This window comes from Idiotropiscis lumnitzeri, chromosome 18 (assembly GCF_059441095.1).
Source record: "Idiotropiscis lumnitzeri isolate Australia: NSW breed Sydney's pygmy pipehorse chromosome 18, RoL_Ilum_1.0, whole genome shotgun sequence".
Classification (NCBI taxonomy): Eukaryota; Metazoa; Chordata; class Actinopteri; order Syngnathiformes; family Syngnathidae; genus Idiotropiscis; species Idiotropiscis lumnitzeri.
The window spans coordinates 10,681,451-10,698,189 of NC_142408.1; the positions used below are offsets into that span (position 1 = coordinate 10,681,451).

General features: G+C 39.0%; 2 protein-coding genes across 16 annotated transcripts in view; both read right to left on the minus strand.

Annotated features, from left to right (window-relative positions):
• Positions 1-6,689, minus strand: part of LOC148319469 (transmembrane protein 132D-like) — a 29,703-nt gene extending 23,014 nt beyond the window's left edge. Inside the window, exons 1-2 of the mRNA XM_088282073.1 lie at positions 6,423-6,689; positions 2,862-3,735 (exon numbers count right to left, since the gene is read on the minus strand). Coding sequence (XP_088138199.1) covers positions 2,862-3,735; positions 6,423-6,492 — 944 coding nt within the window. The 5' untranslated portion in view covers positions 6,493-6,689. The remainder of the gene's footprint in view (positions 1-2,861; positions 3,736-6,422) is intronic.
• Positions 6,690-10,559: 3,870 nt separating this feature from the next.
• Positions 10,560-16,739, minus strand: part of LOC148319470 (RIMS-binding protein 2-like) — a 58,791-nt gene continuing 52,611 nt past the window's right edge. For 13 of the 15 annotated variants that reach the window (XM_088280912.1, XM_088280907.1, XM_088280904.1 and 10 more), the window contains one exon: positions 12,749-15,650. In XM_088280912.1, coding sequence (XP_088137038.1) covers positions 15,426-15,650 — 225 coding nt within the window. In that variant the 3' untranslated portion in view covers positions 12,749-15,425. Of the gene's footprint in view, positions 11,350-12,748; positions 15,651-16,739 lie in introns of those variants that run through there. The other 2 variants (XM_088280910.1, XM_088280909.1) reach the window with 2 other exon arrangements.

Genomic DNA, 16,739 nt, shown 5'->3' on the forward strand with positions numbered 1-16,739 from the left:
ACACGCACACAGATGCACCCGCTTAATCCTCACAGTCGGCTCAAATCATCTCTACCCTTAAGGGTTAACCTCTTGATTCACTTTCAATCAGGGCCACAGATAATCTGGCCAAGTCCCGCTGGAGAGGACTCAATCTTCGGTCAAAGACATGAAGTAGAGCAGGGATTTCTCCCAGGACCTATCAATCACCTTGCCAAGCTCCTCAGAGTGAGTCTTCACTCGGATTTAAGTGGCGGACTCTGGGCCAATCTCATTCTGGATGTGGCACTAGGTCAGACGGACAAGGACTTGGAAGCACTGGCCCAAACGGAGGAACTTCACTTGTACGGTCAAAAAGTAGGATTTTCAAGTGGGATTTCAGGTGAAGAGGATAAAATTCCAAATAGTTAGAGAAAAAAAAAAAAACACCGTCAGATTTAGCTTTGGGGGTCAGCGTCGCTTCACCCAATGGCATTCATGTCATTTAATGACGGCCGCTGAGCTGCATCAGGTCACCGGGTCAGTGTGCTTGTGTCGGGTCGGCCTGATGCAGGAGACGGTCGGCGGGACTGATACAAGTGCGGCTTTAACTTGGTTTCCATGGATTAATACACGTATCTTTGCATGTCTCTCCATTTTCCGGCAGATTATGTTCAGTGTGTTTGCAGCGTGATATCACGGATTAGATGATATGCAACTACGTGAAGAGGAAAAGCTAGAAAAGCACGACGTGAAGCATTCTAATCAGAATCCCGCAAGTCTACACAGTGATGTGCATCAGGAGGCAGCCGGCGGAAACTTGGAACAGATTGCACTCGGTGTTTTTATTCTATATTACCTTCACTTTTACCCAAAGGATCGGGAAAGATGTTTGTTTTGCTCCTCCATGAAACAAGATACATTATTCATGGAGTCAAATACCCAGAGAAATCGCTCGGATGTTGGCGGGATGTCAAGATATGAAAACCAGTGAATCATTTGCCAATTATGTCCCTGCTTATGGAAGAGTGCTCTCCAGAACTCCTTCCCCCGTCCCCACCCCACTAACTGAGACATTAGACAGGATCAAATATGTCAGTAATTTATGAAGGCGGTGTAACTGGCAGGCAGCGGCAGACGCGGTGGCACTCATGTCAAGCCCCATCAGCGTTTAAATGCCTAAAGTAACCATTTAAATGCATGGAGTCCGTCCCTCATGATGGTGCTCGCGTACGCCGTATGTCCTGACGATTCAACATGAGTTCTTTTCACATCATAGCTGACTTTGAAAACACTACAGGATTCTCAAGTCTCTCTTGCCTAATTGTTTTTGATTATTAGGTTATATAAGTCTCTTAGTGTAAAATCCTTTTTCACTCTGTATATATTTGCCGTGTGCATTACACCATTTCAAACATTTGGAGGCAAGGCAGAGATCAAGTGTTTGTAACTAAGAGAGTGATTGTTTTTCTGTTATATTCATGCATCTATTTTTCTATTCCACTTGTTCTCCATGGATAATGGCAAAAAAAAAACGTTATATTAGAAAAAATATTCGTTAAAGTGTTTGAGAAGTGACAAAATTGATGGTGCAAAAGTGGGTGAGTCACTGTTCCAGAAGAATGCATGCTAATAATATTTCTATGAATGTGATACTTCTTTACATTTACCAGATGATTATTTTAAAATAATAAAATAAAATAAAATAAAAATAAAAATAATAAAAAAAAAATATATATATATATATATACATATATATATATATATATATATATATATATATATATATATATAATTTGTTTATTTTATTTTTTTAAATTAATTAATTAATTATTTTTTTAAAATCTTATAAATGGGAAGGGCTGGAATGAATCACAAATAAATCAAAAGTAGAGCTTGTGTCTTGACCAAGGCTGAGATACATTATCTGTTTGTGTTTACAAGGAGCTGTTCAAAATAATAAAATGGCCTAGTCCTCGGTGCAATCAACTGAAAATTTTTTACCAGATTGTCTACGAGGGCAAGGTAATTGAAAAATAAATGCAAAGTGTTTTTGTTGGTTTGAGTTTGGTAGCAAAATGGTCGATGTGCATGAGGTGTTGCTCTCTCTTCGTGTTGGGCTGATTGTTCTGGACTTGATCTCAATCAATGTTTCATCTTCTCTCTCTTGGCAAATGCTCAATCCTTTGTGGGAGTCAATGAAGCTCCTTTTGTTTAATGCTACTAATCAAAAATTAAATCAGCAACATACACACGCACCTGGCAGAGATGTCAAGATGTCTGCTCTAACTTTGCAGAGTAAAAATGATCAGAAATGTGGAATGAAGTAAGCCATTGAAATTTTGATCTTCCTATTTGGACAACCCATGAAAATTTGACTTAAGGCTCACATATACGTGAGAAACTTTTTCCGGAGAAGCAAAAATGGTAATAAAAACTGTAAGCGGCGATGAATTGGTTCTTCCGGACAGAGTATTTGATTTAGTGTAGAGAGTTTGAAGGAAATCGCTACATCAGGAGCTAAGTTAAGATTAGTTGCAAGAATACAAGACAAGAGAGCAAATTCATATAAAAAATGTGCACAGGAGTTATAAATGTTTTTCTGTTCTTCTGTGAATTCTGGCCACACACACTTGCGAAAATTCAACATTGTCTCCGTTTTGTGTCACCCATCTGTAAACATCTAACTTTCAAATATCAGATTCTCAACACGGGTGGATTTTTTTTTTTTTTTTTTTTTTAAATCACGAAACATCCCAAACCAGCAAGCAGATGTACATTTTCAACAGGTTGAGCAAGACTGCAAAATGTGAGTTATGGAGCATGAGAAATCCCTCAAAAAAGGCCTAAAAAAAAAAAAATCCTAACACTGTCATAAAAAAATGATTGAATTTGCATCTTACCTTAGGGTGAAACTCTCCAAGGTTGAGGTACTTGCCAAGAAGACGGAAAATGTCACATTCTCATCAGATTTCAGAGTTTTGGAGGTAGTCTGGATGACCAAGGCACCCCCTAACCTCAAACGGAAAAAGGTCACATTCCCAGGTGGAGTTTTAAGCAAATTCACACTTCCTATCCTTCTCAAGGGAGTTCCTGACCCTTCCTGGACCCCCGCCCTTCCAACTCCAATTCGTTGCAGGCTATCCTGCGGGGTGCACTGGCCTGTCTTGTCCAGTCGACTCTGGAAGTAGACCTCCACAAGATTGCCCTGAGACCCCTTTACAGTTTCAGTTCGCCCCGCCTCTTTGCTGGAGCCGCTGGGTCGCGTGGACGAACTAAACCAGGCTGGTTCAGGCTTCAGTTGCGCCACACAGTAACTATCCGGAGATACCAGGCATGCCCCACGGACTTCCCTCGTCCCCCAGAATGCGTAAGCTGTCACACAATGAGCTCCATCCTCCATCTTTTCCCGCGTTACGCCATCTTCGCGAGGCATGTGGAAGAGGATCTTGACCACTGGGGACGAGGAACGAACCTGGCGGCCTAAAATGACCGGCACAATCCTGCGCCCAGTGAGGAGCATCTCTGGTGGAATGGGTGCGTCCACACTCAGTGGGCCATATGAAGCATTAAGCGCTGGCCGGAGTAAACCAGGACCTGGATCTGTGATGAGGAAAGTCTGTGCGTGAGCCTTCAGGCTGGAGTTCCCTTGTGGTTCAGGACTGTCCTGTCTCAGAACAACATGATCAGCATTGAGGAGTTGAAATCTGACTGCAGGATAAACCGGTAGTGGCGTAGAGGTCCCGCTATCTTTTGGAATCTGCTGGCTTTCAACATCTGTTGGAAGAAAAAGAGTAGAAGAAAGATTTTAAGGTCACTCATGGCTCGTGATCCGATTGCTTGACTCTGAGGCAACGTTGGTTTAGTTTCCTTTTAGCGACTTTGTGCATGTGAGAGTGATTGGTTGTCTCGCTCTGTAAGTGATTTGGGATGGACTGGTGACCAAGCTCACCTGGAGACACGAACAGTATAAGCGGAAAACAAAATGGATGGCTATAAAGAAGATTTGAGCAATGACCATAATACTTTGGCGCAAAATAATTATTTAGCGAGGAAGTTGAAAAGGTGGAACTTTGTTGGGAAATGGAGACGGTAGGTGGGTGAGGTGTGTGTCGGAATGGTGGAGGTGATCCGGTCATGCTGCTCATCATGAGACTAAAATGCAATGAGAATTCCCCGTGTAGTCCAAGCACTCAAGATGGAAAAGTGAGACAAACAGGAAATGGTGTGCTTTGACAAAACTAGAAACAGGAAATTTGATGAACCTTTACCCTGAATGCGAGGCAAAAAAGAAAAATGACCTCACAACAAAAGTATTGTCTATAAAACTGTTATATACAATAAACAAAACTTAAAAAAAAATATGAACTGCTGAATCACTTAATTAACATTGTTTACAAACTGACAATGAAGGCATCACTGCCACCTAGTGTGATGGATGTGCAATTACACTTTATTCGAGTACGTTCATTTGTCAAACACCGATTATTAAAACAATATCATAGCACATAGACAACCACAGATTTCAAAGCGTGATTACGGTACTCCGTGAAACAATTTGCTTTTATGAACACTGCACCGCATGAAAACATAACATTCAAGGAAGAAATACTCTCAGGTCCCAGAACTGAAAATTAACTCCATATTCTAATTTCAAAGATTTGCTAATATCGGTGTGGCTGCTCGCCCAGGGAGTCATTCATGCCAAAACGGCTGCTTGGTATTGATGATTTTCCAGAGTGGGCCGTGCTTTTGACACCTCGGCCTTCAGTGAAGTCCTACTCAGTCCGACTCTCCATCATTTATAACTCCACAGCTGGAGAAATAATAAAATGACACCCTTACACACTACCGAGTGCCTGGTCACAAGAGTGAGCTTGTCTTGAAAGGCCCGTCTTGAAAATGGCCTTGCAAGTATATCTGCAATCAAATCCACTTTTTTCCTCCTTTGGCTTTCGTGGGTTAAAATAGCAAGAATATTTTTTTATATTTTTTTCCAACATTCGGCAGGTAAGAACGTCTCAAAATGTGGCTGAGTCTGTTGATTCAAAGTAAAGCAAATTGCAATCCAGCAAATGCACACAAGTGTTATACATTTGAAATGCAATATGTGTACCGTGGACTGAATTCCTGAAGAGTTTGTGAGAAACGGTTGCATGACCTCTGCATGACCTTGAAAAAGTGTCATGGACAAGCAACCACATGGGGCGGTTTTGTTTGCAGATCTTGTTTTGGCTGATGCGGCACAGTCTTTACTCTATGCAATATGCGGTTTAAAACACCGACCATTCTAAATCAATGTAAGTTTTGCAAGTACAAAGCGATTTCTGCTGCGAATATTTTAGCTGCATGAAAGCGACAGCAAAGTAACAAAAGTATTCATTTGTCTTTGTCAGGGCAGAGGTTTTAAATTGTTGAGGTTAACTCACGGAAGTACATCGCACCGGAATAGCAACTATCCCATTTACAGTATTTGTGATGGCACGAATCCTCACAAATCCAGAATAAAATATCTTTGTTTTGTGACTATGCTCAGAACACAAAACGAACACCAACCCAGCCCCTCCTCTTTGAAATGGAAGGAAATGCCATTTATTTATTCCAGTGCCCTGAAAAATACCAACAAAAATGTTCTAACATGTTTTTTTTTTCATACGGATGCTAATAACATAATTTAATAGAATATAATGAATGAAAATTCAGTGGGCATTGCGCTGCTGTATGTTTTTATGTAAACATTGGCTACCAGGGTACAATGTAATTACCAAGGACAACATGTCAATTTATTGATGAAACAAATAAGACCTTCTCAAGTAAGCCTAAAAAATGTTAATCGCTTTTCACAGTGTGGAAAAATACAAGCCTGTGAGTATTGTTGTCTGCATGTGTTGCTGCACCGTTTGTATCCATAAATACATTGCTTAAAAAGATAAAAAGAAAGATAAAGTATTTTTTTTTAATATGCAATATATAATTATCTGTATCTTATGTTTAGTTTTGCTGGAAACTTTGGCATTTTGTGAATAATTATTCACTATGCTCCACACTACTGCTTGTTGTGAAGTTTGTGCCACCATGGTTAACACTTGATACACATTTTATCCTCAAAAAAAAAAAAAATTTAAAAAAAAGAAACAAAAAAGGTCATCTGTCATAACTCAAGGTACCACTGTATAGAATTGTGGCTAAAGCCAAACCTGACAGTGGTCTCACAGTGAGACGCATCGTGTGCTACAATTTCAAAAGTTGCTTTTCAGGTTATCTTCTTATAAGAGGGAGAAAAAGATGGAATGCTTTGGGCCTCTACATACACATCACTTTCATTTGAAGGAGAAAAGCATTCGTCTTTTATTGAACCAGGAACAATATTTTCTTACATATACAAGGGCTGATGAATGATTACTTGTAAAGTATGCTTAATAGCTGTATAAAATGCAAATAAAATTCGCATATAAATGACTTACCTTTTGTTACGGCAGTAAGCACAGCAACTGTCACCACTGGAGACATGAAACGGAGAAGAAAGTTAAACATCGTGTCAAGGCAATCCCTTGTGTCTTGTAGCGGTAGAAAAAAAAAACTAAAATGGAGATTTATACTAGTAGTTTCCTTTTATTAAAAAAAATAAATTAAATAAAATATTAAAAATCATTCTCTTGTTGAATGGTGGGTGGGGAAAAAAAAGATGCGGGAAAACGAAATGAGGTTGCACGACCCTGGCTGGCACTGCAGGACAGCGGCAGGCAAGACTATTCCCATGGCCGAAATCAGTAAACATGTGCAGTGTGTCAGATTAACTACCACGTGGGTAGAGGAAGAGCTGCGAGCAAATTAAATGCACACGAGGTCAAAGGGATCAGTGGTTTCTCTCTGAGTCATTTTAAATTTGATCTAAGAAATGATGACCATGATTCCACGCCAGGGGTTGAATTCACATTATGCCGTTATTGCTTGGAGTCGTTTATTACTATTTTATTACTATGTTATTACATTTCTCACGTTATACTGCCGTATAAAACTGCAACAGCACCCTGTAGGGTGCAGTGCTCCCCTGAGGCTTGCAAATTACTCTGCTTGAATTTTGCCATTAAGATGTATGTATTATACAGTGCGAAATTATAACTACAAAGTACTGCAATTGTGGTGTCATCCTCACAAAGGTTCATTCTTGATAAGGAAGTTCAAAGCATTCTTTTGCATTTGTGCATTTGTTGCTTCTTGTTTACAATTAAAGCTATACCCTGTAACATACAGTCATTGATACAAAGCCATAATTTGTTCCCCCCCCCCCCCCCCCCCCCCCCAGATGTCATCCACAGATTTTCATGCTGCTGCGGCATCGCATGGGATCATGTCTGATGCTGCAGGATGGAGCAGATGGGTGCAGGTATAAGCTTAAGCCTCGATGATATGACGGCACACATTTGGCAGCAATTGCAAATGGGAAAAAAAAATAATAATAGTCATGTGACGATGTTCTGCTGAGTACCTGCTGTATACGGTATGTGGACAAAAATATCGGGTCATGTGACCATTACGCCTACAGTAAATTGAAATGGAAATGGAATGGGGATTAAAAATTGTTTTATAATCTCTGTTCAGTCATCCCAGAGGTGCTGTAGACAGAAAATATAACAATGCTCGCAGGCGTATATTCTTTATCCTCTGCAAAGAACGACTAGTATTACTGCAGCTAATTGAGGAGCTGAACCTTACAATAACATGCGTGTGGGGTATGTCACGTTTTTAAAAATACGTCCATATGTAAAAAAAAATCGATATGTGTTTACAACGCCTTAGTTGGAAGCAAAGAATTGCACAAAAATCTACAGTGGGTCCAGTGAGTGTGCTCAAATTTCATTCCTCATTCCCTCAGTCGACCCCTTTTAATGTGAGAGCAACTGTGCCAAGTCGAGCCTCCTGCACCTGCTTCAGGGACACTTTTATAACGAGGTGTCAGGAGCCGATGCAGACATTATGGGTAAATAAAGACTTCTTTATCTCACTGCCGAGGATGACGGCAAATATATACAGTCTGTACCTTAGCGAAACATTCCAAGTACTCCAATTACTTCCAGTTTGCAAAGTGAATTCACTCTACAAAATGTTTGTTTATTCTGCTCTGCTTCTTCAATTCATATAATTGAGAATCTTTTTTGAGAATACTTTTGTCATCATCAAAAATCAAAGTCAGACACTTTCAGTCAACCAAAGAGACTCAGCAGCATCTTATATGACTTAATCTACCTTTTAGTGTCCCAATTGTGAAAAAAAAATCAATACTTTGCAAAAAAAGGCAATATAAAATCACAAAACTGTGCAGTTCAGACTCGATCTTCAACTGATAACATGACAAAAACATAGAAGTGTTTTAACATCCAGATCACTCCAAACGTCTTTTGTTAGTATCTAATTTTGCTCTGACCAACCAATCAGAAGATGGAAGAAATGCTGATGTCATTATTAAAATATGAATGGGAAATCCGAGGAGCTAAGGAAACAGTCTACTACTGACATTGACTGCCACAGGGGGACATAAAGTTTTCATAACAGCACACAGAGGCTGAAATTTTATTGGACGCAAAAAAAATAAATAAATAACATCCACATACACTACTGGAAGCTGTGCAGCAAAAAAAAAAAAAAAAAAGGATGGTCAAAGAGAACAGACCGTTTGGAATAAATGAATATAATTTCATGGGACAAATGTCCAGGTTGAAAATTTGGGTTAGTGCTGCAGGATAGGCCAGCAGAGAAGGCATTACTGGCCTTGACGTTCCACCACTGCTCTGTTGTATTATCTGTGTCTAGCCTGAAGCAGACCAGAAACACAAATGTCGCTTTTTGAAAAAAAAAATTGAAAGACTAAAAGAAAGGTTCCATTTCTATTGTTTCCCCTTTTGTCAAAATTGAGTTTCAAAAAGGACTTGATGGGAAAATACCTTTTGTTTTTTTGTTTTGTTTTTTTAAATTTTTAATTAGAGCATTGTTCACCATCAATTCTGCAACGCATAATTTGCAGTCAGCTAATAAAGTCTGATTTTGTTCCAAATCAAACTGCCCCGAATGCTTATTAAATGGTATCGGTGTTGTAGTATTGCGTCAGTTTTTTTAGATTTTCAGTTTAGGAAGTCGACTTCACATGGTGAACAAATGCAATTACGTTGCATATTTTAACGACGACATTAATGTTCAATGAAACCAAATTAAAATTCAAAAGCAACCCCCGTTAAAAACAAAGTTCACCTCTATTGTGCATGCGCTCATTTTTTATTCTACCATAATGTCCCCGAAATGCAGAATCTGCACAGTTCTCTCGCCATTCATCATCAAACCAAAGATGAATCCAGCACGACTCGCACATTAAACGGCCAAAGCAAAACAAAAAGTTCAGCAGTATGAAAAGTTGAAATATAAACAAACATTGAAACTCAACCGCACAGCCACAGCACACTCTCTCCTAAATACCGGAACGAGTTATTGCAAATGTTTTCTTTTGTTTTCGCTTTTTGCCGCCATGCGCTCTTCTCTCTGTCTGTCCCTCTTAAACCAATCTGGCCGGTGTCATTCCAAATAAATTCCAACCCAAACTAGATCAGAAGGCGCAACCCAGCCACAAGGGTCATGTTAAAAAAAATGCTGTCTCGCTCCACATGAAACTAATATAGTCATAGAAGCAGTCGTAGTCTCCTAAAAAGCTTCCAGTAAGTCCACAGAGGAGCTTTTCAATTTCCATCTGACACCTGCAACTTTGACCGGGCCGTGATAGTCCAGTTCACAGACAGGTCATTGTATGATTAACCACTCTATTAACCTTTACCGATAGTAATCCAGTTGAGAAATTACGATTGAACTAGCAGGGCGCTATCATTGTTATTTACGTAGAGCAACAACAACAAGGATTTGCTGGATTATCCTCTTCATGCTGCCAAACTATAAAATAGAATAATGCACACCAAACTGCTCCTAAGAATGAAATATGTCTTTATTCTTAATATGTGAATATGAAATAAAAAATATTACATGACTCGCAAAATCATATCAGTCCTAATATTGTTTCTCACACAACGAAACAAGGCAACTAAAAGAAAATAAATTGTTCCTTTTTTTTTTGTTACAACTGCAAAAGATAAATGAAATATTCATTTTTATTAAGTTTATACAGAGCATCTTTTTCCCAAAGGGAATATGTGCTTACAGTATGGTATGGGGAGTATTTTATTTAAAACAACTGCTACTAATCATATTTTGCACATGAAACTTTACTTTCTCGTTCAAGTCGATTTTATCTATGTTTATCTTATACTGGAAATAGCAGTTTGTGACAAAAATCCCCCTCAGGAAAAAAAAAATCCAAACAAAGATTTAGATAATATTTATTCCAATTCTACCACATGACTTTTTTCATTTTTTTTTAGAAGGCAATAAAAGAAATGAATGCATTGTTCTGAAAGAAAATCACTCCATTGTCACCTCAAATTAGATATAATATAATATAATATAATATAATATAATATAATATAATATAATATAATATAATATAATATAATATAATATAATATAATATAATATAAATTACTTCTACTCAGATATATCATGTCTATCTATAATAATAATAATAAAGACATACAGCAGAAGAACAGCAACATAAAGAAATCATTATATAAGTCTAAATCAGTGATCCACAAAAAATACGGAAAATAAGGATGCATGTACAAATGTGTTCTGACATCTGTTTGTTTGTTTGTCTTAACATATACGGTACGTTGGCAAGTTGTCAAGATTCCGTCTAGTTTACAGTAGCTGGAATGAAACAATATAATGAATGTGTAGGCTTCCACTGCACTAGAAGGTCAAAATAATGCACACAGCAGGCACATAACACAAGAAAAGCTGCAGAAGGGGGACATGGGTCAGCGGTGGCCCAAAAGGTTATTTTTACCCTGGGGCCTTTAAAATGAAATATATGCACTGGAGGAAACGTAACATATATTATGCAAGCAAACAGTCATTAAAATATGCAAAGTAAGTACGGCGTTTAGGGCTGCTGCTCGGCCTCATAACATCACTTTTAATGTGAGGCTGTGCCACTTAAGCTTCACAGTGTCAAGCAAACAAATAAGTCGCGCTTTCAAGAGAGCCATCGCACTTGCTCAGGTCTCCCGGCGCATCAAAATCAAATTAAATGACATTGTTGCTGTGATAGGCCGAAACAAGCGTTTCGCGTTCAATCTGATCTTTTATGAAATATTTAGAAAGGGCATGGGGAAGATGGATGTCTCCTGGTGTCACACTTGGATGGGGGGCTAGCTGGCAGCCAGGTGAGTGATGGAGATCTTACAGCTGGCAAGAATTTTCAACTTGACCCTCAGGGGACATGAGGATGAAGAGCTAGGTGCAAGTACAGAGACACAAAATGCAAGAAAATGACCACTTGAAGTCAAAGCACTATTACACGGTTCATGCTAGCAAAAATAAAAGGAGGACATTCTTTTTTATATTAATTGTAATGGCTCGTTCTAACTTCTTTTACATCAGAACACATTTATTGTAATCAAACGGATCTTGGGGTCTTTCAAAGGGGAAACCACTGCTGCCCTCTTGAGGTCTGTGAAGTAACTGCATGGTATAAACGCCAAACATTAACGCTGTAGAACCAAGTTATTTGCGAATAGAGCCTGGGCTGGCTTCAAATTACGTCGATCTGCGTAAAATTGAAAAAACGATAAAAACGATAAAAGGCACATTAGAATAGTCGTTTGCACATCTGCCTCACATTTGTGATGTTCAATTCAAATATCAGCTTTGGAGTTTAAATGTGCCAAAGCAATGCTCATATATTACATAGCCTGTATATTTTTTCCGCCTTTTACCTTTTTTTAATCTTCGCCATTTTTGTGTAGTGACATGCAGTTTCTAATATAAAATACATTTATGTGCCGTGACTCAGTTCAGGTTGCGACTCGAGTTCTTGAATTATGTGCAAATGGAGCATGTAGTGCCATCACGTGGTGAAAATTACAAACTACAATCTTTGAAAGCATCCACAGGGGGGCTTTAATTAAGGAAAACCATGCAACTCCTGCAGTGTCGCCCCCAATGTCAAGCAGAGAACTGATTGTTAAGATTTCATGTATTCTTACGTGATGGCGCAGTATGGTGACCTTTTGACTTGTAGCTATCTTTTATCCATGCACCTTATTCTTCAGCTTGTCGGTAAAATGTTTTCTTGAAAATAGCCCAAGAATCAAGAAATATAGTATACTTGAGACACCCTTCTTGTCTTGTTGAAATGAGGCTGTTTTAAGGTTGACGGTTATCCTGCCCTCATCCCATCAACCACATTGCTGGGACAATGGGGAGTACTGGTTTGGTCACAATTATGACAGGCGGTCTTTGTGGCACATGGACCATGACCCAGGGTTAAAATAGTTTGGCATTTTTCATTATAGTTCGTTTTATTTGGTTTTGACTTGCTTTTTAAATCCAATTTAAAGTATTTTTTAGCAAGTTTGTTAGTTTAGAAAAAAAAACATTTTGTTACATTTGTATTAGTTTTACTATTATCTTTGATGTACGGAAAATTAGTTTTTCCTTTTTTTTCATGAACTATAAACACCTTGCCGGGACCACTGCCAAAGAACGACCCCCCCCCCCCATTCACCCCCCACCCCACCCCCACACACACATCTCTATTTGTATACATGTCAACAACAACAAAAAGGTTTTCCAGTTTCATACACCACATACAGCTTGCACAAATAAATGCAAACATTTTAGAAAATATCAAATTTATTCAGGTTATAAAAGTCTCCCCTTTTTTCACATGCATACCCACACAATCACCATAAATACTGCCCAATAATTTCTTCTTTTTTTTTTTTTTTTTTTTTTAATTTTCTCCGCAACTTTGATCACAAAGATAGCACATACGGTGGACTATACATCTGATTTCGAAAGACACTAGGAGAATGTTTGCAATTTTTTTTGTCAACTCAGTGCACTGACAAAAGGCTGTCATAAAATGAAGTAGAAACATTTTTAAATGATCTACAAATGGATCTGTGTACAAAACAACTACATTTTTTCACATCATAACACCCGTCCATAAGTGCATTATATAATTACGCTTATTGTTTATACTTTGTGGGCCACTCAGTGAGATGGAACAAATCAAATACTTGTCGCGATTAGGAAATGAATCAATATCTCACAATGAATTAACCTGTGTTTGAATCTTGAGATAAATACACTTGAATTTTGCACTAAAATATTTATGAAACGTCACTTTTTGTTTTTAAATGGTAATTACCATATTTCTGTGATTGACATATTTTTAATGATGCTGCTGTCAAAAAGCAGTATGTACAATAAGCATGTTCTTTTTGGGGACATGAATCACAGTAGCCTCTGAGTTAAGTTGTGGAGGATTAATCATTTTCAAAGTCATACATCTTGGAGGAGAAAAGGATTTAGGCCGGTCACACGTTTGAACTAAAAGTAACGAATTGAATTTTGCTCTGGGGCTCCCCCTGCAGTTGTTAAGTGTAATTGACTTTCACAATTTTGACAAATCCAATGACATTACCTGAAGCTTGTTTAGCGCAGGCAAAGAATATATGTCCTAAATGTTATAACGTCATCTCGTGAAATAAATGTGAACTGAGCATTATTGTGCGCATAACACATTTCTTCGAGCGCTGCACTCACGCTTTAACAGCCCTGGAGTTGTCCACTACAGGTCACGTGGCAATGATAAGGACTAGTTTTGTTATGAGACGGCAGTGAGCCATCCAAATTTGATTTGAAAGTCTTTTTTTTCAAGGTCAAACTGCACTTTATGAATGAAGAAGCCGTGTAAATCCTAACGCATGTGTATAAACATACATGATCTGTACATATTTGTAAATATCATCTAGAAAACGTTCACTTGCGTAAAAGAAGTTTGTTTTGTTTTTTACTCACACAACCGACCCTTTTGATTTGTCCCTTTAACAAGGTTTTAACGTGGCCTTCTGCTGAAGTTATATATTCTGCTAATATGATGACAAATGAGTGTGATTGCTACGTCACATGACAACATGAGCGCTCGATATTAAGGGGGAAATAAAGCATGAAAATAAAAAATGAAAGTGCGAGACATGAGTACCTTACATCAATCAAATCTTACTTTCCAAGCGTCATACAACTTTGTGCAACAAAAAGACATTGAACTAGACATGCCATTCCTTTAACCTGACATGAAAAAAAAGTTTGGTGGAAAAATATTTGGACGCTGAATACGATGACGTCATTGTACAAATAATTAATGACACAACTGTTATGATTTGACTTTCAAAGAAGAAAAATCAACTCAAATAAGGAACGTCACACTGATGCTGTTTTGGTAAAGGCCACTGAGAGGCTCGCCTGGTGCTCCAAAAGCTCTTTTTGCATGAATGCTTCATGATTTCAACCCATTTCCAATCTTTCCCGAGAACATATTCCATCACCTATATACAATATTGCACTGAATAAAGCCTTTGGACTCTATTTTCGTAGACTGTGCAGCTGCGCCTCGATGCAAATATCGCCTTGTCCTGATTTTCCTATCAGCATAAGGCGTGCTTGCCAATTTGGCAACACGGTCTCCACCAAGTTGGGCGAAGCGAGAGGATGTCCTTGGGGATGTGTCAGGCAGAGTAACAATTTTGAGGCAGAAAGTCAGATTAAAAGTATGCCCGGTCAGACCATAATAAAATCCTGGCACACCTGGTCTAATGTGATTTTGGTGAATTTTTAAGGACAATGGCGTGTTTCATTTGGAATATGTGAACAGTCGCAATCAAACCCTCCAAATCACTGACAAAATCGATTCATGGAACCCATCATTATTATTACTACTGTTATCAGTATGTTTTTTTTTTTTTTTTCAACACAGCTATCGGGGTTGCGCATGAACAATGCAGGGTGAGGGCAGTCCCCAAGTATCCACGTCACGGCGCAAAATTGTTTCAGTCATGTCAAAAGGAGCCGGTTCGATTTGCTGTTATTTAAGTCGACTGTGACCGCACCCACAGCGGCGCAGCCCTATGTTGCATATCAAATTGGCTTCTGCTCAGGGATTTACGCCGGTCACGAAAAATAGAGCCACTATTGTTAGCAGCTTGTATCACTTCCGGTGTTGTCTTTTTCAACTTGTTCCCATCCGAAACATACTGTACCAAGTATGCAACCGTTACCAGGTACCCTGCATGAAAGAATGTAACAGTTTCTACAACAAAAAGATTCAACTACACATCATAAAAACAATCTCTTGATTTAAAATACATCACAGTAATGTTTTTTTTTTTTTGTGGTCACTTGATTTTGGCACTGTACAGAAGGTCATTGATTTGGATCACAGAACTGAGCCATACTGAGTCTGGCTCGTACAGTTCTGGAGAAAACATCAGAATGAGTAGTGGCTACAATGAACACGTCGGCTTTTATTTGGCAGGGGACAGTCGCTTGAGTAACTTCTTCCCCTTGGAGAGGAGTCCTTTCTTCTTCTTGTTTGCTAAATCTTGAGGGTTGCGAGGGTCCAGGGGGAGGGTGGGGGTTGCCCTTGTCGGGCTGAGGGGTCTCATGGTGCCCGGCAGCAGTGGGCGGACGATCGGGGACGGCGCGCGGACGGGTGTGACGTCGTTATCGACGAGGGTTTCCGTGGTGATCTGAGGAGAAAGGCGATGGGGAGGGAAGCAAGGAAGTGTTGGACAGTAGAATCTTGTCTCCTTGGGAACACAAGTTGATTTCCGATCATTTGAAGACATCTTTGCCATATTTTGCAGATATCAAAATATACAGAGTATACATAATAGCATCAGGTCTGTCGTGTCCATAACATTTCTAGACATTAATTTTCTCCATTTATGGCTGGAGCTTTTCCCAGCTGACTTCGGTCTAAAAACAGTATTGGGTCAGAAATAAACCAAATTGGGTCAAAAGGGGACCAAACTTACATTCTGGGTCATCCATTTATCCTAGAAAATTGAGAAAAAATGAATAACTGACAATTGCAAAAAAAAATGGGTTGATGTTGGGTTTGTCCCTTTTCGACCCAATTTGAGTTCATTTTGACCCGTCTGTTTTTGGATTTTTTTGAGCCAAAGGCGGGACACACCCCGAACAGCTCATCAGTCAGTCGCTAGGCACGTATCGCTGGTGTAGGGCCAAAACCTTCTTTGTCAAACTTGAGTACTTTTCATAAATGAGTCCACACGATTGGGGGTTATTTTATTCTATTTTTTTTTTCCAATTATTGACCAATATAAAGCGTTGAAATGGTTTGCTCTCTTGTATGATGCAATGTTGCAATGCAAAGTGACGTATTTGGGCTCTCTTGAAAAGTGATTCTGCCCACTACCAGCGATAGAGACAACCATTCCCGCTCACATTCAATTGTGGACAATTTAAAGCCAAGGTCCTCAATCGTGTTCCCGGAGGGCCGGTGTCCTTCGTGTGTTCAATCTCACCCTACTGCAACACAGCTGATTCAAATGATCAGATAATCAGCAAAAGCTGCAGAAGCAGAACAATCATGATCATTTGAATCAGGTGTGTTGCATCAGGGAGAGATGGAAAACAGGCCGGACGACTTCTTTTGGTAGGATTGAGAACCTTTGATTTAGAGACGAAAAAGGAACCTAACATGCTTGTGATTTGAAAAGTTTTTAAAATGCGGAAGGAAGGTGACTCCGTTTTTTTTTTAAATATATATTATTCAGATGCCTGAGTATTGAAAACAGAACACTGCCAAACAC